The sequence below is a fragment of the Condylura cristata genome, unplaced genomic scaffold (genome assembly GCF_000260355.1).
Source record: "Condylura cristata isolate star-nosed mole 26May11 unplaced genomic scaffold, ConCri1.0 scaffold00009, whole genome shotgun sequence".
Taxonomy (NCBI): Eukaryota; Metazoa; Chordata; class Mammalia; order Eulipotyphla; family Talpidae; genus Condylura; species Condylura cristata.
This window is the reverse complement of record NW_004567110.1, coordinates 10,597,974-10,622,698: the sequence shown is the minus strand read 5'-3', so window position 1 is coordinate 10,622,698 and position 24,725 is coordinate 10,597,974. Positions and strand designations below refer to the sequence as shown.

The 24,725-nt window shown below is 42.1% G+C and overlaps 1 protein-coding gene across 1 annotated transcript in view; it reads left to right on the top strand.

Annotated features, from left to right (window-relative positions):
• NSMCE2 (non-SMC element 2, MMS21 homolog (S. cerevisiae)) overlaps positions 1-24,725 on the top strand; it is a 195,339-nt gene that overhangs the window by 46,399 nt on the left and 124,215 nt on the right. The window contains exon 4 of the mRNA XM_004679595.2: positions 19,318-19,471. Coding sequence (XP_004679652.1) covers positions 19,318-19,471 — 154 coding nt within the window. The remainder of the gene's footprint in view (positions 1-19,317; positions 19,472-24,725) is intronic.

Genomic DNA, 24,725 nt, shown 5'->3' with positions numbered 1-24,725 from the left:
AGACAGGAAAGCACTGGAGGTGAACCCTCATGTCTACTTCCCACCTTGATATGCCATGCTCTAGAATGCCATTCATCCTGGAATGCTTTCTGTCCCAAGCTTCCAAATGCCACATCGAAGTCCAAGCCTTCTCACCTGTAGGACTAGTGTCCAGGTTTGGAAATTCACTGGGAAAAAAATGAGTAAACTTTAGGTGTTTTTCCTATAACCACTGGCCCCTGAATGTGACCGTCTCTTTTTCACTGGCATTTCATTTCTATGCTAGTGCTTTAAAACTGCTCACCACTTATTCCCAAGTCAAATTGTGTTGCAAGCTTTTTGTTTCATACACAGTACTGGGCCTGGATAGGATTGTTCAGTAATGAAGATGCCTCTATAGGAAAGATTCTAGATCTAGGTCTCCTAAGTCACCAAGTAATATGACTGCTTATAGGAGAATGTTGTGGTCTAGGCTGTTGTGGAACTGATTGTCACGGGTAGTTTATAGAAACCCATCTTAGTGTTTTGTAGGTAGTAAGTGGTGACTTTTATTGAGAATTATAAAATGTTTTACTCTGTTGAGTCTCAGTGTGTCTCTGGTACAGTGTTTTCAAAGTTTGCTCCATTATACTAATTAATCAGGATGTGAATAAGTATAATAGGAAAAAAGACTTTTGTGGTCAAGTAAGTTGGGAGAATGCTTCATTAAAAGGATCTCCTTAAAGACTAGAGAGCCTTTAAAATGCTTTTATGCATTATGAGTCTCCAAAGGAGGGGGCCTTTAGTGATTTCCTAAAGCTATTTCGCTAGGAAACCTCTGGGGGAGGACTGATAGTTCCCCGGACTCATTTTGGGGCGTGCCCGTGCCTCCTACTCCTCAAACCCTTTATGTTGCAGACATAGTTAAGACTTGGGCCTGGCAGTGTGCTTATGGGAGAGTTTTTGTCGCACTGGGGTACTGGGGGTGAGGAGGTTACATCAAAGTCTACCTGAAATGAGCCCAAGGGGTGTTTCTGTGTGGGATACCAGGAAAGGACCAGGCCTCGGAAAAGACAGCAGATGCATTCTAACAATGGCAAGGAAGAAGCAAGGGTTTCTAGAAGCAGTGATTACTTGGCATCAAGATGCCATTTAGAGCAAACAAGGACCCCCTATGTGGAAGGGAGAGGGGTCATGTTCTCCAAGAAAAAACACAGAGCTACAGAGCAGGCAGGAAGGACACTGTGACGGTGATGTAGGAAACAGCCCTTGGAAGCCCTGTTCACTGCCGCACTCTACTTAGCCCCGGGTGCCGGGTGTCAGGAAGGGACACCTTGACTCGGTGGCCTCGAGCAGTCCTGGCAGCTGATTACTTAAGCGATTGTTAGTCAGTGATTTGAGATTTTCTAATATAGCCTCCTGGTTATTTTGCCATTTGGCATAAGCCATATATAGTAGTAAGTATTTCAGATGGTCACTTTTTTCTCCTTCACATTGAGCTTCACACCAGAGTTGGAAAGTATTAAAGAGTTTGGATTTAGACCTTTCCCCACTACCCAGCAATGATGCTCTGGCCAGTGAAAGGGCAGAAGAGTAGGGAGGGAGTGGGGAGCAGGTTGCCGCACGCTAAGTTTCACTGTAAAATGAATGCATTTTCAAAGTTTGGCGTTGAAAGCAGTTGCTTGCTTACTTATCTCTTAATTAAGGTGTTCAGTTAGTGCTAGCAGTATGTTTCTTTAAGGAAGATGCAAAGCCTTTCAACATTTGTACACAAAGTAGCTGCAAAATAATAACAGTAAAATAGTTTGATGAGAGTAAAAAACATGCCTAAGAAATTCAGTCAGGGAAAGGCACCTTTGCTTAAATTCTGACTTTTCTACACTCTCTTTCTAAGCCTCGGTTTCTTAAAGGAGGGGTGAAAATGCAGGTCCTAGAGTTGTGGAAACAGTGAAACAGCCCTGTCATACTGCTTTGTATCACTGCCCAGAGGGTCTGTAAAGGAGCAGTCACTTTTCTGAAAGGAAAGTCTGAGTTAAAATTGGGAGAGTAGGGTAGGAGCAGGAACCACTGGGAAGGGCTGCTGGCAGTTCCTGAGAACCTGAAAGGCCTCTCTTGCTAGTGGGGGTTGAGGGGGAGGGGGATTAGTGCCCATCGTGCTATAGTGAGAAAGTTCAGGCAGAATCTGGGGCACAAGGCCAGTGAGCAGCGTGGCGCCTGGCCAGTTGGATCTGAAGTCCCCTAATGCATACTCTGCTGTGTCCATAGCAACACGAGGTCATGCCCCGTAACATGCCAGTTCCATAGCTGTGAACCAGGCAACTAAGTGAGGACTCTGGTAACTCAGGAATAACTTTTGATGTTGTCCTAGATATTTTATTTAAGTGAAGACTTTGAGAAAATCCAGCACAAAAAAATTTCTCTGTGTCCACATAGGTAATTAAGCTATTTAGTGAACTATCTTGCCTGCTCTACGTCTTTAAGTAATTTTTGTTTATTAGTAGCAGCACCCATTTGAGACAATATCGAAAGAGGAACATGTGTTGGATTTATTCCTGCAGGGTACCATATGCAAGTCGTCAGCTGTGGTTCAAATATGCAACCCTTATAAATCACTGACCATGAAAAGGATGGAAAAAGTATAAATGGAGACATTTAAATGGGGCTTTCAAGTCTGGTATGAGTTTGCAATAACTTTGGCAGGGAAAGCTCTTTCCTTCTGAGGGGGCGCCAGTGCCCTGCCAACTGTCACTGAGGGGATGGAGACAATTTCTTTACTCTGTTTTTCTCTTAAAGCATCAGACTGCTGGCAATAGTGACACTTATCTTTTCTTCTTTTGTGTCATTGCCAGTGTGACATTTTAACCACCACAGACTTTTGAATTTCATTTCTTTCTGGACTCCTTTTTTTTTTTTAGAAGGAAAACTGAAGTCATTTAGTATAGGAGTCTTAAAATATCTTTAAACAATATATCTTTATGTCTCTTTATAATAGTCTAGATTAATACTGCAATTACTGTTTTTAAGTTTATTTCTTTTATCCCGTTTCATCTTAAATGAACCATTTTGTGGGCCCTCCCTGGTGGCACAATGGGTTAACATGCAGCTCTATGAAGCTATCACAGCCACTATAGCATGAGTTCCATCCCCGGCCAAGGAGCTGACCCACATGGCAACAGCAGACCTTTCCTGCTCCCCTCAGCAGTGTATTTCACTTGATCTGCCTGTTTTGCTCCCCTTTGTGCCTCTAGCGAATCCTCTCACCACCCACCTCGCACCTCTGGCCTATGGCCTACACCCCAATTCTGTACACATAAATAAATCTTAAAAAAGAACCATTTTATTATCAAATGTGATATTTGGAAACACCAAGACACTGTTATTCCAAATTAGAAACAAAAGCCAGGTATAGGCTAGTTTGATATGCTTGTGCTGCACCATTGATTTCCAGGTTTTGTAATTAGCTTGCTTTTTGTACTCTCCCTTGACTGACACCTGGGTGGGTCTCACCAGCTTTGACTTGCCCTTCTATATTGCCTCTTGGGACCAAAAAGTAAGCCCTCTCTACCCACAGGACTACTCTCTGCCTTTGAAGCTTAGTTGAGTCCCTCCCCGCACCCCCCACATGAAACAGAGCCAGAAATACCCCATGAAGTGCTGACTAGAACTCTAAGTGGACTCTGGAGTGCCGGGACAGCCCAGTGTACAAAATCAGAAATGGCTTTTGATGCCGAAGATGGAGGTGCATCATGTTTTAAAAAGCTTCAGCGAAAGCACATGCTCTGTTTTTCCTCAGAAGAAATTCTTAAGATATGACTCAACGCACCTATAAATAATATGGATGAATTTGGAATGTGTCTTGCCACACTGTGTCCTAGTGATGGAACTGTTCTGCCCCAGGTGGGTTAGAGCACTTTGCCTTGATAATGTAACATGATATGCAGGAGCCGCCACACAAGGAAATTGGTATTGATGTTCAGTGTCATTACTGGGTTTTCTTCTGTATGTATCTACTTAATAGCTGTGTGACCTTAAGAAACTTTGCAAAATGAACGCGAGAGGTAAAAGTACCTTGTAAAGGCAAAGTCTTGGTGCTCAGTCTGTTAACTCCTAGCTTCTGTTTCTTACCACACAACTATCTACCACATGTTAATTTAAATTGTAAACTTTTCTCAAAACCTTTACTTGGAATAAAAGGCAATTTAGCAAATGGCAGAAGACTTGAGTCTTGTTTCACCCCATTTATTTTCCCAACCCACTGCTTACACAGGAAGGGAAACGTGTCAAGTTTCACCTTCACTTTCCTTAATTTAGTCATCTTTTTGGTAAATGTTTGTTTCTGTATTAGCCCTCAGCCCCCAAGATTTTTGTATAACTTTCATGTAACAGTTCAACAAGTGACTAATGTAGATTGGGGTTGCTTAGTGCCTGAGTCATGTTCTTATGTAACACTTAAAAGTTGAGCATCTGTATAGAACAATAAGGAAATAATTTAAAACAATTCATACTCTCTGATCTGATGGTTTTTGTGACTGATTCATCGGACAACAGTGAAGAAGGAAATTAATGAAAATTCATAAAGCCAGACAAAATTCGTCTGATGTCTAAGTAGACTACAGTCAACTTGCCTTTCTTTCCTCTGCCCCTTTTATCAGCAGGTGGTATTATTTGCTTGCTAAGAACAGTGGGCTTAGAACTGAAGAGCCGCCTTCCGGTCCTGCCAGGCTGTGACCTTGGACAAGTCACCCACTTCTGTTCCTCAGCTTCCTCATTTCTAAAATGGGAGTGATAATAGTATCTGTCCTACATACCTCCCTGAACAAGTGTAAATAAAATGAAATTATAAGTAGGAATGTGTTTTGACAAATAAATAAATAAATAAAAATGAAAGGGAGTGGGGTTTACAGTTATTCCACTCTGACAGTCCTCACCTGACAGCTCCTATCTGCATGGCCGCAGGACTGAAGAGAGGCTTCTAATGCTTCCAGACAGACTGCGAAGGGAGTCTGTTAATTCTTATTTGGAAAGAGGAAAGATTCATTCCTAATGTTTGGATTCTGACCTAAGTCACGGCATAGTTTCCCATGGAAATAATGTTTAGCAGCTAGATTGCAGGGTTGGCCAGTTAAATGATTTAATCATAAATTTGTTATGATCCAATTTCAATAAAACTATAACAAAGGTCATTTGTAGTGTGGGTATCAATTTAGTGTTTAAAATGCTCTGGAGGACTTTGGCCGTGGATCTGGATAATAGTGAATTTAATTCTTTTCTGGCTTCCCTGGTTATCTGAGTGTTGCCTAAGGCTGTTGATGGTTTTCTTAAGCCAGATTTGGAAATATCCTCAGTCTTTTGACTGGAGACACTGAAACCAGCTTTCTTTGCCTCAGATAAGGAGTGAGAAGCCCTTTCTGAATACCTGACTTCTCCATCACCCAACCCTTCCAAGTTAGGAAAGTAGATATGGAAGACTGGCTTCACGAAGGTTAAGGGTCACGCTCAGGTGCCACTTGAAACCTGTTTGGTTTTTGACAGGTGATTCAAGGCTGTTTTTGTGACATCTTCATGCCATCACACAGTTGTAATTCATTGATTCATTTTCAGATGCAAGTAAAAATGTTTTCACCTAGTCTTGGTCATAAGCTGGGCTTATGATCTTCACATTTACCTTACACATGTCCCAAAGGCAAAGCTTTGGGACATTTAGTTTAAATGAAAAGTGACTTCTGCACTGTGACATCCACAGTGGAGGGAATGATTCTGCTGGCAGTCGGGACCTGCTTGAAGAAGAGACTATTGTTGTATGCTGTTCTCTTTGAAAGGAGGAATACCACTAAACAGCTACTATTATTGCTATTTCTAAAGCATTTCATTTGTGGTAGTGGTGTGAATATAAAGGAATTTTAGGAATTGAATTAGAATAAAAGGAATCTTTTTTCTAGTTTTATTGAGCTACTGTATGTTTATATTTAATATAAAAGTTATATAATTCTAGTTAATATAAGTATAAAACAGTTTGCCTTTTCCATAATAAAAGTAAGTCTAGCTGCTATTTTTCTCGTGCTCTCTGTGTGCCAGGCAACTTTCTAAGTCTTTTTGATTGAGTGACTTCTTCTTGACAAGTAACCTACAGAGTTGTTTGTGATTGACTTTTAGATGAGGAAAGGGAGAAGGCGCTCCATGCAGAAGGCAGAATGTGGTCAGTGTGTGGCATTTCATGGAGGAAGCCATGGGAAGAACACCCCAGCGAACTAAAAGACCTAGGCCCTCCTTCATCCTCCCCGCCTGACCTGTGACATTGTGGGCTGGTGTCTTGTCTCCAGACTCCTTATTCATAAACAAATAATAACCCCTCATAGGGATTTAGAGAAAAAGGTAGTTTTCCCCTAAATACGTATTTTGTTTACTTAGACTTTCTGATGAATGCTTAGCAAAAAAGAAGAAAATAGCTAGCTTTTCCCTTTTCTATTACAGCAATGGCATACTCATTCTTTTGGCTCTTAAGAGCCTTTACTTCATGGGGGGGGGGGTCCATGGGGAAGACCTGGGGAATGTATGGACCACGCAGAGATGCTCTCTAGTCCCCCGCTCCACGGTGCTGCCTTTCCCCACAGGTTCCGGGCTGAAGGCTGGCCTTCCTAGCCCAGCATACTCAGAAACAAAGGACTTCCCTGCAAGTCTGGAGCAGCCATTCTCCTCGCTGCCTTCGTCTTCCTGTAGGCTAGATAGCACCGCGCCTGTACACCCTTCCTGCCCTGGCCTTCTGTCCACACTGTCACACCTAGACTGGAGCAAGAAATACTTCTTCTCTTGTTGAGATTCTAAAGCAAGGTTTCTATTAATCACCAGCAAAGCTTTGCCATCGCAACCATAGCTGCATTGTGTGGACAAGAGAGTTTTTAAATTTGTGTAAGAAAATTGAGGTCCCTGTTAATTAGGCCATTTCTGGGAAGTTTGAATCTGAGGAATCTAAAACAATAAGAAAGGAGGGAAGGCAATAGAATAAAGGCTTTTATACAGAGAGTGTCTCTGAAAAGAATTACAGCGTCAAACCTGAAGCAGTGAGGCACTGAGAGGAAGGATGTGGACGGGTAGAAATGGTTGGGATTAGATATGAAGAAAAATCAGCAGAAGATGTTTCTCAATTCTATCTGCCTTCATGTCTTTGAGGACAAGAGAGCACAAAAGCGTATTACTTAAACTTTCAGGCAAACATCTCTGGCCACCATTTTGCTCGTGTTGAAACTATTCCTGGAGGTCATTTTGGTCATTCACAGTTAGAATATTTCATTTGATAAACACTGACTGGTTAATTGTTTTCAAAAGCTGTTGGAAGAACTTCTGAAACCAGTATGCAATAAGATTTCATTGCTGCAGACCATCACTTTATTTGTGGATGGCTCATGGGTGTAAGCTGCTCTTCTTAAGAACATAAGATTTGTATCACAAGCTCATTTGATTGTGGTGAATGGCTGCAAGAACACAGTTTGTATCCACACCAAGAGATACCTGAAAGGTGCCTTTGATGACCTCTCAGGAATTTCGGTGTTAGAAATGGCACTTAGCAGGAGGAAGAACAGCAGCACTGGATGGATCAGAAGACTGGTTCTTCACCAGTTGCTCCATTTCAGCCTGCATGTTGCACTCCATGGCCTTCATCCCCACAGCTTCATGCTTTCCACCCTGTTCTCCGTGTTACCGCCGTGATATGCAGAAGACAGACAAAAGTTACAATAGAGCTTCCTTTTTGTAGTGTCCAGTTATATATAGCTAACAGTACTAGGTACTTTCTGCACATTGCCTCATGTCCCACAACACCCAGTTAAGCTGCTAGTCTATCATTCTTGTGTAGATGAAGGAAGTTAAGGCTGACAGAGTTATGTGAATCGCCTGAGGTCAGCTGCCTGGTTAAAAAAACACAGAGGACTTTTTCTCACTGGATATTCTCATTGGACTTCTCTGCTCTTGATAGAATCCCTCCTTCCTGAACTGTTAAGTCCCCTAAACTGTCAGGACTACGTATACCTGTTTCCTAGCATCCAGCCACTTCTGCTCTCTGTGGTGGACTCTACTTCATTTCTCCACGTATTACATCTTGTTATTCCTGCCTAGTCTCTTCTCACACTGCATTTCTCCAACACAGAGGGAGTCTATGCTTATGACTTGAGTCGCTGTTTTGATGCCACTGTCCCAAATCTTTATTTCTATTCCACGTGCTCCTTGAATGTGACATGTCCCAGAAGTCTCCCCTTTGACCTCCTGCCAGGCTGCCATGATTTAGTAAATAGCAGTGCCACCTCCCCAGCTTCCCACACCAGAAACCTGGTTTCCACCCCTGCCCCTCCTCTCGGCCTTTATCTCACATTCCATCTCCAAATTTTACCGATTGAATTAGTTCCCCTCCCTCCTTTCTGTATCCACAATCTTAACTCTTCTGTGACAAATTTGCTGGGCAAAGTTTTGCTCTCTTGTGATGTTTTCTTTGTGGAAGCCCAAAAGATCTTCCTAAATTGGAAATTGGTTTATTTTGCCTGCTTTTTTCATAGTGTTACCTTCTTCAGTTACTCCTGTAATTCTCAGAATTAAATTCAAGGTTCTTTACCAGGATATATTCCTGCTTAATGCTGTTGTAGCATTTTTTTTTTAGTCCTTTTTTTGGTCATGCTTGGACTGTTCTCTTGCCTCTGGCCTTAGCACACATTATTCTTTCTCCTCAGAGTGCTCTTCTCTCACTTTCAAATAGCTGACTCTTACCCTCCACAGACTTAGTACAGCTCCATATTCACAGCCTCATGACATCACCCCATCTCTGTCTGCCAAGTGTATTCCTCTCACGCGCTCTCATAACACCATGTACTTAATCACTTTCCACAGCCCTGTAGCTCTGACCCTCGCTTCTCTCCCAAACCACATCTCAGACATACAACTGTCTTCTTTGCTTCCACTTCATTTCATTCCCATAGGCATTTCACATGGAACCTCCCAAAGATAAACTCTTGGGCTTTTCCCCCTCCAAAACCAGTGCTGCCTCCAGACTTTCCCAGCTCAGAAAATGGCAACTGTACTATTTCATTAGTCAAACCAAAACCAGAGTTGCCCTAAATTCCGTAATTGTTTCAGAGCCCATATGCAGCTCATCTACCTTCCAAATATATTTAGACTCTGACTAGCTCCTGCTGCTTTTCCTGCTTTCTCCATATCCATGTCAGCAGCGCCATTTGTCTAGGGGAGGCTAGCGGTCTATGACCGGCTTCCGCTTTGAATAGTCACCTGCTTCTGCCCCTCTTCCCTCGAATCTATTTTCATCACAACAGCCAGAGTCAGATCTTCTCAGATCAAAGCGTCCCATCTTTCAGAGCGGAGACTCATGGCCGCCCACTGGCCTCTCTGGAATGAGCCCCACCCTCACTCCATCTCTACTTGGACCTCACCTGCGTCAGTACCACCTTGAGGTCTCTTCAGGTCTCTATAGGCCCTGTGAAGCCTTCTCAGTGGTCCATGATAGAAGAACTCATCTACCCCCACCCTGTGTAAGCCTATGTATCACCATCTGGCTAATTACATATTTTCTTACCATTCTTACCTGTTAGAATATAAACTCCACAAGGGCGGGGACTCGGTCTCTCATTTGCTACTGTATTCCCAGCACCAGGTGCCATGTGGGACTCCTCTATAGGCACGCGAGGAGCTACTTGGGGTGACGAGAGTAATGAAGCCGGGCACTGAGTGCCGTGACAGAGCTGCTAGTGCTGAGTCCTGGCTCCAGCGGCGCCTGCTGGCTCACGGTTACCTGCTCCTCGGCCTGCGTTTCCTCCCCTGTGACAGCATTGTGTTCTGATCGCTGAAGTCTTGTTTGGGAGGATTAAATGAAACCGCTCAGGCAGAGTGCTCAGCTCAGTGCCTTACCTACAGGAAACTATAAATTGAGAGCTGCTGCTGCTACTGAGACTACACTTGATGGCTTTTTACCTGTCCATTTTTAACTTTGGTTGTACCTCAGGCTTGCTGTTGTAATAATAATGACAACAGCATTGCTTGAGGCTGGGGTGGGGATGCAAGATACAGACTTCCAAACCTATGTTTTGGGGATGTGATATAAAATGATGTGATGGCGACAGTGGCCTGAGAGTGATATGGTAACAATAATCAGCAGTTGTCATTTAGGTGCTTACTGGGTGCCAGGAAATATTTTGTAAGCCAGCACTTTCTGATCCAACTTCCTCCAGCGATGGTCACGCTGCAGCTGAGCTGTCCAGCAAGACAGCCACTAGTAACATGCGACAGTGGTGCCCTCGACGGAAGAACTCAAGTTTTAATTGAATTTTAATTAATTTAGCTTTAATTGCCACATGTGCCCATAGCTACTGGGTTTGAATTTCAAAGCGCTAAATTCTTTTAATACATTAGCTCATTTAATATTCATAATGTAACGGTCCTGTGGCTTAAGTAGTGTTACAGATGAGGAAATCTAGTTTTTCAGAGGTTGACTAGCTTGTCCAGGATTACTTAGCTAGTGTGAGGCAGAGCTGGGATGTGAAGCCTGATCCCGTTAGGCTGGTGTTCCATAGACAAAGGCCGCATTTAGGGTCTTGCTGCAGAGAAACAGAAAATGAATTTCTGAGTCTGAATGAAGCAAGGTGGGACATTCCCCAAACATAGAGAAGGTCTCAAGAGTCTAGAGAAGTGAATTGGCTGCTCATCTGCTATATGGTCTTGCCTTCCAGACTTCTATTTGCAGACAACAGGAGCCACAACAAAATGCTCCCGACTTCATCTTCCAGCTGTCTCTCATCAAAGTAAAAACACTTCTTTGTCCCAAAGGCAGGAAGAAAGCTGTAACATCTTCTCAGTTACTGTTTCCAAGTCTGGGAGGTTTGGGTCACACTTGGTCCTCTTATTACTGTTCCACGCTGGTAATCAGCAACTTATTTTTCGCATCCTACACTTGTTCTTAGCTAAAAGGCTGAGAAGCGATTCCAGCAACTTATTTTTATACAATATTAAAAAAAAGGAAAAGGAGATATTACTTAAAAAGCAAAAATATAAAGCTGGCACTGAAGCTTTTGTGATTCATCCTGAAGCCTTAGCTGGTCTGTGGGCTCCGTTTTCCCACTCTCCCTTCTGCTTTCTTGCCCTCGGTCGACCTTCAGCTGATTGTAGAGACTCTTATTCCTGGGGTCTCTGTGCTTGATGGCCGGCCTTGGTGGAATTGTTTCTGATTGCCATGATCTCTTACCACCAAGCATGACAAAATCTGGAGGCATTTCAGTCAGGTTCCAGGCATGCACTTCCTTTTTCTCTCTCTTGGAGCAGCCATCCTCTTTGCCTTTGATGATCAAGGTTCATTGCCCCAACCAGTTCTCTAACCTTTCTGTCTGTCTGTCTATCAGTTCAGTGTCATGAGAAACCCAGAATTGCTAGGTTGCAGTGTAAGCTTCCAAGTCAGTAGAGGTATTGTTGAGTTGCTTGGTGAAATCATTCTTCTCTTGGGCACTGAGACTATTAAACCAGCAGAACTAGAGTTGCAGCCATGGGAGAAAAAAAGCAAGTCGGTCATTAGGTGTGATGAGGGGGAGGAGAAGATGTGTAACCAATTCCAGTATTGTCCCTTAGTTCCTGGCTGAAGGAGAAACAATGTCATGCACCATTCAGTGGTTATAAGCAATCCAGGGACATCTTTAGTCTCCTGTATGGTATCTTTCTCCCAACCCCTAGCACCGAACTGAATACATAGTTCAGTACATAGTTAGTGCATAGTTCAGTACATACTTGATTTATCATTCTGGGAGATCATCTTTCTGGATAATGGGGTACTAACTGTTAAGACCATTTCTTCCCCATAGCAACAACCCATTGCCTTACCTTTTTCACTGCACAATCTTGAGGGGGATACCATAATGATCAGTGAGACATTTAGTCATGCTGTGGGTGACAGAGGTGTGATGGACAGGAAAAGACAATTTCAAGTTCAGATGCAGCATCTTTTTACATAAGAACTCACAAATGACCACTCAAGGTTGAGGATATGGGCCTGAAGTCATTTATGCTTTCATAAAATTGAAATAAGCTATAAATAGAGGTTCCTTCTGAGCTGTTATTTGGAGAAACAGGCAAAGCAAAAGTATGTTGGAAGGGGGTTTGATTTGAAACCACGTGTCTCTGACTCCATATGACCTTGGGCAAGATGCTTTACCTCTGTGAGCTGCTCACTTCTTGCTTCTGTAAAATTGAATAATGATGCTTGTGTCTCTGAGACATTGAGCCACTCAGCTGAAAGGTGCTGAGCCAGTGCAGAGTGCTTACTAATCGCAACCATCACCTCATCGCACCCACCCTCTGTAGGCCCTGTGTTTCAGTGCAGCAGTGCTATGTAGCCTGCTCTGTCCTAGCATCTGGTGAGTTTCCTTCACAGCACTTACTGCACTTGGTGATTGCCTGTTAGTTTGGCTGGGAGACACACCTTGTCTCCTCCACTAGATCCCAGACTCCATGTGGACCACAGGGGCCACGTAGCCCCCTCAATGTTGCATCTCCGCTGCCTAACACAGCAACTGTGTGTGGTAGGCATTTGGTAAATATTTACTGAATAGATGAATAAATGAATAAATAAACAACGCACGTGTCCATGAATTCTGCCAAACAAAATAACACACCCCAGAAACAAGCCCAAAAACAACCCAGAGAAGCAAAATCAGCAGTTGGGTGCCCCCCCCCCCACCACCACCCTGTGCCTGCCACAAGTGAACCCAAATCCATGATACAGTGGGAACGGTGCATGAGAAGTTTATTGCAGTAATTTTCAACAGCATTAGTGCTTAGTAACAGATGCACCTTGATGGCAGGTTGCCTCACTCAGCTGCCATCTGTTAGACAACTATCTGTCCGAACAGGACTGGTCCATTGTCACCAAAGCAATAACACTCACACACAGGTTTTAGCTCATTCATTTTCAAAACTTTTCTGAAAGGTTCTAAAGAGAAGAAGATGTGTTCGAGTCTGGTTGGCTGGTGCTCAGTAATGGAGGATTACAACACCTGGCAAACGATGAAGTCCATTTGATGTGTCATAACGTTCAACAAGGAAGTGTTCTCTCTTAAGTGTTTTTTCAGAAGTCAAACTAAATAATGGCACTAGGAAACTCACTCAACTGCAAATAATTGGGTCCAACAGAGTTCAGTGCAGATTGTGCAACTGACAACAGAAACTGGCACAAGATGAAGGGTATGATCCATGCTTGTTGTCATCAGCGTGTGTGTTACACACACACACACACACACACATATGTATGTATGTATGTATGTATGTATTTAAAAATAGGGCAAAGGCATTGTAGTAAACTGTAGAAAATATAGTGTGTCTCCGTACATACATACAATTAGGTTGTCCCCGGTGAAGACATACTGATTCTGAGCCTGGACTTGCCTTTCAATAAAAACTTTACCAAGCTTTTTTTTGCTACATAAAGTTGGAGACAGAATTGACCTATATAAACTATTCCTGCGCATGACCAGTTGGGTTGGCGGTGTGTCGTAAGTGTAGGCCAACTTCCATAAACATCTTGGTGCTTAGCATAGTGCCTGGTACTCCTTTGGAACCCAGTAACTATTTGTTGCATGAATGTCCTAGGACCAGCAGAGGTAATTCCTTCTGAATTTATGCTAGATTCCCAATATAGAAACAGGTTCCATCGTCTTAGATCAGACCCACTAAGAATTAGAACTTGAAATAGTGTATTGAACAGAACAAAAAGCAGATTGTCAGTCACCACTGTGGGCTGTAATACACTTCTACAAGCTTATGATTTCCAAAATGTCCATCGTTGGCTCTATGTTGCTTTGGGAACCAAACGTCTCAGTGGCTGTTTTGGAGAGAGTAAATCCATCTGAGTTTTAATTCAGTTACAAGAATGACTAAATTTATACCTGATTCTCACATGATTCAGAAGTGTGTGAATGACTCAGCCCATTAATATCCCTAGCTCCTGTGATCTCTCCTCCCAGTGAAATGATAGCTATAAGGTAATAACGATAATTGGAGGAGGAGACCTTGACTTTGGCCTGTGGCAATGAAATGACACACTTTGGGTATTTGCAGATGTGTACAACATAGTTTGAAAGAAATGAGGTTCATTATTATCACATAAATATTCTGTAAGTGTGTGCTAAAGCACATTGAATGTACTACATATAGTTTCAGTTAGGGGTAAGAAGTGAGTTCTAGTTTCTGTTCCTGCCATTATATTTTTTTCCCTAACAATTAGCTCATGTTCGTAGGGACAGAGCCACCAGTGAGGCCTGAGTTGTTGCAAGTCAGCTCCTTGATTGCCTTCCCTCCCCTTGCTGACATGAGAGCAGCACGGCAGTCCCAGACATGTTGGCCTCCAATTAAGTGAAGCTAAATGCCCACAGGTGATTCTGAGCTGAAGTCGAGTACTTAGTGGAAAGACTGTGGAACTGTTAGCGATGTGTGTGTTTTTCTCTGTCAAGCTCCATCTCTTTGGGATAGTTCACTAAACGGCAATCTGGATATTTGGGGTCGGCCCTTGTGCTTCACTGCTCTTGCCAGAGTGCCCATTGAGCAAGTCTTAAAGTCCAACAGACACTTCTCCGTCCTTCTTTAGCATGACTTCTCCACAGCACTGGGCAGGTCTTGAAATTTCTTTCTTGGCTTTTGGGACATTTTCTTTTGGTTGTCTCCCTCGCTCTGGTACCATTTCTTTTTGAGATGCTTCTGTTTGGTAGAAATGCCAAAATGTGGTATTTCTAGAGTTCTAGCTTTGGCCCTTTTCTTTCTTTGCTTCTGTTGTTCAGTCTCCTTCACAGTGCCACTCATTTCCATGGTTTCTATGAAAGTCTGCACACTGATTTCCTTGCCAGCCTTGCAGAGCTGCAGACCTGTGTGCCCTGCCTCTTCAGGATATCTACAAACAACAGTGGCAGCTGCCCCTTGTAGCTGTGTGACAGACAGCTCAGTACTTTATTGTTTCAGTCTATCTTCCTCTTGGCAACACCATGAGATAAATGCTATCACTACTTTTTAGAGTCAGGTGAGGCAACTAAAGTCAAATGCATTTAGTAATTTCCCAGGTTCATTCAGTTTAGTAGTAGAGACTCATTCTAAATCTTAATCCAAACATTGAATCCTGACTGGGTTAGAGTCAGAAGGAAATCCTTCTCTCCACAGGATCTTCCCCCATTGTTCTTTGGCTTGCTTGAAAGAGCCACATCCCATCTCTAAAGTAGAAGTCTGAGGATTCCATGAGAATCCTAGATATTCCTAGATATCGTGGGTCACAAAAGTCCTCATATTTTTATTCCAAAACCTCTAGTTTGCATAACTGGAAGTCTCAGACTCATGTCCTTTTATGCCCTGTGTTGCGTGGACTGGAAATGGTTTTTATATTTTGACTTTAAAACTGGGCTCTCGTTGTCACATGACCTAGGCGTCCTGAGTGGTGAGCGCTCCCTCTCACCTGGGACTTGCCCCCTACCTCACCACTTCCCGTTATCCTGCACTTGTAGGGGTTCCTCAGATTCTTGCTTGTCCAGCCCAGTGGACATTGCAACACCTGCCAAAACCTGTTCCTTTCCAGCTGACTTCTTCCCTCTCTAGTCTTTGCCCAGTACCTGAATGATTTCCTCAAATGAAATCTGTTTCTTGCTCTCTCTTTAGCTCCTTCTTCTCCATTCAACATATGTTAATGCTTCTATGCAGGACACAAAGGAAAAGAGTAACAGCCCTGGAGTGGTGTGAAGTGAGTACGAGGAGCCCCACACTGTCCCAAGAGCCACAATTCAGGGTTGATCTAGATCTGTCTGATCTTGAGGTCCTGGTCTTTCTCCTTTATCATGTCAACTTCTCTTCAGTCTGCTATTACCTATGCAAATAAAATCCTCACGTTGAATTCCAGCTCCCCATAGTATCTTAAAATGTGACTGCTTTTGGACATAGGGTCTTTAAGTTAACTTGAAAATGAAGTTGTTGGGTGAGCCCTAAATGAATATGACATATTAGAACAAGATATTTTAAACCAGACAACATAGGGAGAAAATGACCATCTGCAAGCCAGAACGGCCTCGAAGAAGCCAACCCTGAAGCCACCTTGGCCTCAGAGTTCCAACCCACTACTCTATGGTATGGTATTAACATGGCAGCCCTAGCAAACCACACATACCCAGTGTCTTTTAATCCCCTAGGTTTTAAGTCCTGTTTCTAAGGACTCTGTCCTTCGGAAAAGGATGCATTATTAACTAATAGGCCCTCTCCTTCCATCTCAAATTTTTTGAGAAATTTTACATTGGTTGTGGGAAAAGAGGGCCATCCTTGCCTTTTTCAGGCTAGACAAATGTGTTGAGAATGGATTTCCCTCCCCTGTTTGGGATTGTGTATCTATTTCACTTGAAGATACAAGCCAAGCAAGAAGTCATTGAAAATATAGCTACTCCCCATTTACTGCACTGACTTAACCTGCTGATGTTTGTCTCTCAGATTCTGTTGACTGGCCAGTGGGTCCAGCCCTGCAGTGTTAGCAGGACAGCGCCCAACCCACCCTCGACCTGCTTCCCTCGCCCTCTTCCACAGCTCCGGTGCCAGCATCCCGTCCCTTTCCCCTCCCTTCCCATCCCCTCTTTGCCCCCCAAACCCCACAACCCCCTGGGAACTGGTATCTTTTCCACAGAGTCTAAGGATCACTTTTGTTGGGCTTTGCCAGTTTGTTTCTGTGGTTCTTTATATCCATAAGTGAGTGAAATCATACTGTAACCCCAATGCCCAGTTCCACCTGGGCCCTGTGAAATATACACAATGGGATGGTGCTCGGCTATTAAAAAAAAGATGAAATAGTGCCTTTTGGGGCAAAAAATGGATGGGTCTTGAGGTGATGATTCTCAGTGAAATAAGTCAGAAAGTGAAAATAGTTTCAGTAATGAGTTTGTTTTCCATGCCGTTTTTTTGACAGAGAAATGGGATTTGCTAGTGAATGTATATACTTTACAGTTCTGTTTAGGTTCTGCTGGGGGCAGAAAATACTCTGAATTCCTGACTTTGGTTTATTCAGGCTTTCCTAGTCCCGTTTCAGGTTACCATACTGTCAACCAAAATGCCAATCCTCACCGCTTTTCCTTCCCACGCTCACCCCACTCTGCTACGCAACTCCTCCACAACAGTGGTTGTGGTCAAACTAAGGGAAAATGTTGACTGTGTTAGAAACTTTGCTGGAAAAGAACTTTTGCATTTACTGATCATCTCTTCAGATCTTTTCTTTCACCCTGGATTAAATGATAATTTCAAACTGATCAAAGAGCCTTTGTGAAGGTTCTTCTGCATGTCTGTCTCTACGTTACCATTAACATCTCAGGTGGATATGAGTCTCACTTTATAAATCCAGAAAGAGAGCCCATAATTCTTTTCTAAGTCATAAGTTATTTTCTGTGTCTCCTCTCAACTCTTTGTGCTGCATTTTTGAACTTGTTTCATCTTGTTGTATCCAGTGTAAGGCAGAGGATATCTGCTCGCCACGTCTAATAGCTCCTGCTCTTCAGACAGAGGCATTAAATTGCCCTTCTGCCTTTTTCCCCTGACTGAGCATTATGGGTTCTTTGTCTCGCAGGACATATTTTTAATTACATATAGGATTTTTGTTTAAAGCCTCTCCATGTTTTTCACAACGCACTTTGATGGTGGGTCTAGCCCTGGCTGGACACTGTTGGCATCATGAGGAGATAGTTCCTACACTCTGTACTATTCATGTAAAGTCAGGCATTTTAGCTTCATGCTTACTCTTTTTTTACTTTTGATTGAGCAAATCAGAACTCATAACAGTTAAGCAACAAAAGATTATATAATTCTTTTCTTCATTACTGAGGGTCCTCAAAGTTGATAAATTATGGATCATTTTTTTTTATTTAATCTGTGTTGATACTCAGAACCAGCATTCTCTGTATCGATCGTGTGGTCCTAATTTCTCCTCTAACTGAATCACAGCAGATAAATTGTTTAATTTCATTTCTATATGTGCCATTTATTTCTATATGAAAGTGAGAAAGGTAGCCATCAAGAATCATTGATCTCTAAATTGTCTTTAGCCCAGAACTTACACTGTATACTCGACTGCTTTTAACTAAAGAGTAGTTAACTATTACTAGCTACATAATAGCTAATAATCAAGGTGGTCTTCGTCAGGTAAGTATATTTGGAGCTAATATTTTGAGTACATATATTGGTGTATATTGAGAACATATGCTAAATACTGTTTACTAAGTACCAGGCACTGAGAATACAGTGATAAACCAGGAATCTATTTCCTGCCCTCTCAAATGTCCCTAGGCCTTGGTAGAAGTCTGTCTCAGTGCTTCTGGCATGAGGGAGAGTCTGGTGAATATTACGTAGTAACAGGTTGGAATGTCAGCAAAAGATCAGGGGCGCAAGGGCCCAATAGTGAAAGCCTGAGGAAAAGCAGGGGAAGTGAAGGGGTGGGGTGGAGAGGGTTAAGTTTGAGGATGAGGACATGAAGGAGTGGGCATAGATGACATTTTTCCCAAGAAGCTGGGCTTTCCAGAGGAAATAAGAGAGGAGTGGGTAGGGAGATAAAAGGTCATCTGTTCTTAAATATGGGAGTGAAGAACCAAATTAAGTAAATATTTTGTGTAAAGATCCTATAGAGAGGGGATGTTAGTTTTGAAAGAGAGGAAAAGATGGAATTGAGAGCCAGGTTTGAAACAAGGTTGAGGCAGAATAGCGGGACATGGGGATGCAGAGACAGGTAATCAAGCAAGCATAGCAAAGTGTCCATCACGGCACTTGGGAGGTAGCGAAGTGGCAAAATACCACTCTTTTAGCTTCTCTGCAGGTTTGAAAGCTTGGCAATCACTCACTGGAAGGAAGAAGAGAACACAGATTCAGAGTTTAATCTTGAATAGAATAGGCAGCTTTTTCCTTATTGTAGTGCCAGGTGGTGGAAGTTCCAGTTAAAGAAACCTCCTTTTTTTTAAGTAGGAACCACTCTCACCTGAAGAGAATGAAGGCCAGACTGACCCCTCTGGAGTAGGAGAGGGGACACAGCAGTCTTGCGAAAGGTTCTGCTGAAGTGGGAAGAGAGTTGTGCTGCTGTGAGCTTTCCCGGTGGTTGTCAGGAAATGGCCAGTTAGTAGGCCGCTGAAGGGGCTGTTGGGGAAAGTGAAGAATGAAGGTGGGATGAATGAACAACCTGTCCTGACACATGTCCCATCTGGTTCTCTGGTTCTCAGTTGGGGGATTCTGGCTCCTGCCACATTTTATTTTCTTTGATGAAATGCAGTAAAAACAATGCTGCAAAACTGTATTATTGCTAACACTTAACTAAGAGCATATTATCGTTATCCACAGGTAAAAGAAGAACGTCCAGAAAAAATACCAGATCTTAAATTATTAGTGGAGAAGAAATTTTTGGCTTTACAGAATAAGAATTCTGATGCAGACTTTCAGAATAATGAAAAATTTGTACAGTTTAAACAACAGCTGAAAGACCTGAAGAAGCAATGTAAGTCGGCATGTTTGCTTTGCTTTGGGCATTTTGAAATTGGGGAACTGACTTGTGAACAGTCCCAGAAAACTGGTTTTGTAAAGTTTGCTTATCTGCTTGGCTTGATCCTCTTTCTAAATTGCTTTTTATTGTGGTTGCGTTTCTGTATTTGCCTAACTTTTGGTTCAAATCAGCCTGTCCATTTTTGAAAGCCAACAGTTTCCACAAAGTGCTAAGAAAATTTCCTAGCAGCTAGGAAAAGCTATACTTATTTGCCCCTGCTGGGGAGGGGAATTGGGAAAGTAACACTAACAACTCTGATGCAAATGACAACGGTGTTTTTCAAACTTTAAACCGCTGTGCCAATCTTTCCAATCTCCATACTTTGAGTCTGGTTTCCTGCGTTGGAGCAGTAGTAAAAGCAGGGTCCTGTCAGACTATTTTCCCCTTCTTACATATGGACCAAGATTCTCTTCATCCCTCTACTTTGTGGTAGTGCAAAATCCATGTTGTTGTTGTAATATGTTGCCGTTGCCTCGCAAATACACTTTATTATACTCAGACTTTTTAATGAGCATAGTTTTGATGCTTAGAGAATTGAATAACAGAGCAAGTAACTTTTTAAACTTAGAGCTCATGTCACCTTCATCTGCATACACATGGAACAGGACTTGCATGAGATGAGCTGTGAATTTGCTTCCTATCCTTGTTTCTACTCAGTGTAGGAGTTGTATTTTGAAACTGACTTTCCTTTAAATATAAGCATTTTCTTTAAATTGATGCTGAGGTCTCAAAAAAATGACTGAGGAAGCTGCTTTGCTTTTCTCCACTTTACAAATAACACAAATTTCACAACTGGGAATATTTCACAATCTCGGTAAGACATTTGCTTTTACTGTGGACTTAACAGTAAGCATTTTTGTCACATTTATTTTTTTTTTGTCTTCATTGGACATCAGCTATCAAAATCTTTTCACTATGACTTGCACTGTACCCTCAAGTGAGGAGCACCCCTCAAGCAGGTCATAGTCTGCCATTGGCTTTGTGGCTATAAAGAGACCGGTGAATTTCACTTTTGACCTTGATCGGAATAGCCCAACGGACTCTTACTGCTTGGAGCTGATAATCATAATTTATGGCAGAGTTAGCAGCTAGTCATAATTCCTTATATTTTATAATTTAAATTGAAGGATAGACATCTAAAATAGAAATTTGTTCCTCCTCCACTATTGTTTACAAAGAATTTATTCCATAAAAGGAAACTATAAAGATTTTATACTCATAGAGTTATGGAAAGCTCTGCCTTATTAAGAATATATAACTCACCAAAAGGATAAACATTGGAATCATGGTAATTGCTAATTTTCTCTAAAATGTGGGGGTTTGGTTTGAGTTTTCCCTAGACCAGCAGTACACATCATTTGGGCAAACAGTTAAACATTACAACAAAGTAAATTTATACTGGAAAAAAAAAAAAGCTTCTTTATATAATAAGATTCCCCTATCTATGGTAACACTGGAATTGAGACAATGTTCCCTTTCATTTTTCTAAAAATAATCTTTAAAAAAGTTTTAAAATCTCAAATGAGAGAACAAAATATTAAGACACTCTTCAAATGCTCTGTAAGATGTCGACATCTTACTCGAAATACTGAGTTATTAGTGCATTATTATTAGTACTCTCAGTTAAACTTGAACCCTGTCTAGTAGATTTTATTACTTTAGATTTAAAGCTGCTCTGGGATGCTGATAAGCCTTGGACTCCCTGAAGCTTTGTGGAGCCAAGTCCAGGGGGTTGCGATTTATACAGGAGCCAGTAAATCTGGGTTTAGCTATGCTCTGAAGGGGAGGAACTGCTGTGGTCATTTTTTATTTTAAAACAAAAAAATACCAGTCAGGGAGAGAGAGGCCACATCAAGTTGCTGGTGTTGGCAAAGGCCGAAGTTTGCTCGTCTGCACAGATCCAAAGGGTGGTTTTAGGAAAATCACCACTGGGTTTTCACCAAATTGATTTTCAAGAGCATAAATTGCAGGGGATTAAATTTTAACAAATCAGGATCTAATTTTTAAGATATGCCAGGAAACTCTATGAGACTGTGGGCAGTGGTCTGAGGAGAGTCAAGAACGAGACACCTGCTGGCCTGTCTAGTGAGCAGACTGAGGAGGCCTTTGGTGGCTTCTGAGCTCTCTTGCCAGCAGGAACCAGTTAAGCTCTAGTGTAGCAGCTGGTTCTCAAAGGTCCCTTGACATTCTTAGTGTTTATGGAACCATCCCCATGCTTTTGTTTATATGTTTGTAACTATCGACATTTAACATTTGGGAAATGAAAGCTGGGATGGGGGGGGTTAATTTGTTAACATAAACAGCATTGTGAAGCATAACTACATTTTCCAAACATTAAAAACAAAGTAAGTGGGAGGATGGCATTGTTTTATAGTCTTTGCAGATCTGTTAAATTTGCAGCTTACTAGAAAGAAGCTTGATTTTCATATTTGCTTCTGCAATTGGTCTGTTGTGTTACGTTGAATTGATTGTAGTAGAGGAAGAAGGTTAGGTGGCTGGACTTGCTGGAAGGGACTCGCAGACTACCAGAAGTTCTCTACTTTGAGAACCGCAGGTGAAGGGTCACCAGATTATCCCAGTTGGTCAAATCCGACCTGATTCCTGGTTTTCCATGAACTGCAATCTAAGAAAGCTTTGTACATTTTTTAGTTGGGGGGTGGGGGGCGATAAAAAGCCAAGAGAATGATACTTTGTTGTGTGCGAAAATTCTACAAAATTCAGACTTCAGTGGCCTTAAATACCATTTCATGTAGACAGTGGTAGACATATCATCGGTGTGTGTCTGCCACTGGTAGTGGAGTTGAGTAGGTTCATCAAAGACCATCTGACCACAGAGCTTGTGATGTTTACTATCTGGCTCTTGGCAGAAAACGTTTCCTGACCCTTGGAATAAACCATAGTAGAAACCAGGGCAGTATTGTTGTTTTAGCTTTCGATTTTTCTGTAAATGACATCCACTCGTGGCATGCACATGCCGGACACTGTGAGTGTCCCTGTATGTGAGTCAGCACGGTGGGTGCTCGGAGGTCAGTACAAAGCCAAGCCCTGTGCTTGAAGAAGACATATGTACAATCGTGGAATAACATAGGAATCAAGTATCACATCAGAAACAATGAAAAAAATGACAGAAACAAATGAAGAGTTGACTAGGAATGTGGGTTTTGTCTGTGTTAATAGTGCCAGGGAGCCCAGAGAGGGGCTCCCTGAAGCTGTATGTTCAGAAAGAATCTGAAGCTCATTTCCCAGCAGGAAAGAGCATGCTGAAGGATTAGGATGGGGGGCCAGAGGGTGGGGAGTGCCCTGTAGATGTGTTGCACTTGCTTTCTCATAATCTCAAACTGAATAGATGCTTTGAATTTATTTAAAGTTATGATTACTCTAAAATAATGTACATTCATTGCACACCATCCGTTTTTTAGTAGTTGTGTCTTACAGATATTACCAGGCATTAGATCCGAGTTTTCCGTGCGGATCACTTTATCCTGTGGTCCCCAATCTCCTGTATTTGGAAAGGTTATGTCTGCTCTCACTTTCCAGGATTATTGCTAAGTTTAAATAACAATGAATTTCTGCAGATTCTGAAAATTTACTTTGTTACTGTTGAGAAAAGCTGGTACAGAGTCACGGAAAGATTGAGCTTAGTGATGCAAAGACCTAGGTTTGAGCCGCTCGGGGTAGCCCGCTTTCCTGATGATGACACCCATTCCCATTTTTTGTAGTTCTGTTTCTTGGACTCTTACAAATCAAAATTGGTCAAAGATGATTTTTTTGTTCTTGAGGAGAGGATGGCTAAGATGGTGGTGGTGATGATTACTGGGTTAAAGGTATAATTTCACAGAAACGAGTTCCATTTCCCTAAATGGTAATCAGGTTCTTACTAACCCAAGTTGCGACAAAACAATATGATTTGGTTTAAGGCAGGTAAAAGCAGATTTTCTTGGATGAGATTATTTTCTTTAAACATATGTTCAGGTAATTTTCTCTTTCTCCTTTACTTAAGCTGTCTCCACTATTATAACTAAGGGTTTACTGCATCAGCACAATTTAATTAGAACATGTAGACTATTTTGTGTAGATACTTTCTTAAGTCACCAAGCAATCTTTCTGGCACTCTTTATTCATTTACCTTTTGTATGATTGACAGGTATTGGAAGTTTTATTGCAGATCAGCAAGCCAGAAATCCATGGCCTTTCATATAACTGATACCTAGAAATCCTTGAGGTCAGAAGTAGAATTGATTGTATATCTGAGATCTCTAGAATTAACATGATATAATATGAAATGCACTTTTTTGGCTGACATATGTAATGATAAGAGTGAAGAGGACATGTCTTTTTAAATGTAAATCTGCTAATCTGGAGATACCACAAATGTAGACAGTATATTTAGTCATATGACATGTACAGAATAGGCCATGCAAAGATAGTTGAATCCATGAGTGAAGCTTGGAAATCATTTTCAGTGACATGATGTTTCTATCAGACAGATAGACAGACATAGGGATTTACATTGTAATCTTTTAATTATATGGATTCACAAATGAACTCTGTGCCTTCTCTTTAAGCATGCCCTGTGTATATCTCAAAGGGGATAAAGGAGGGAGTGGCTGTTCACTCCACAAAAGGATTCTCTTCACGGTTGACTGGGGACTCCCGGGGAGCTTGGAAGCCCTTCACAGCCTTCCTATTAGGTGGCTTTCCCTTTCCTTTGGTGCCTCTTCAAAACTGAAGCATAGATGCAGGAGAGCAGGGAGTTCTCTGCTCTGTTGACTTATTCCCTGAACCCCGCCATGAGCTACAGGTAGAGGATGTGCAGCACAAGAACATTCAGGAGAGCCTCTGTGCTCTCGAGAGCATCTGCTCTCTGTAGCGAACACGCCTTCCACGGGGCCTTTCTGCTGTGGCTGGGCCTGTGGACTTGTGTTACCAGATCTTCAGCGTCTTCTAGAAGACCCAGATATCTGGCTAATATTTTTTCCATTATTAAATTTGTACAGTACTGCAAACAGCACCATCAGTTTTTGACCTTTGCTTTTGCCTTCTCATGGTATCATCTTTCCTTTTAGGCATGGTATCATCATGCCTTTTAGGCACCTTAGGAGGGACATCAGCATGAAACTGGCCAGTTCATCACAGCCAATTATGATTTCGTCAGAAAGGGGAATGGTTCTATTTTCAAGATACTGCAAACTAAGGCAGAAATCGCACT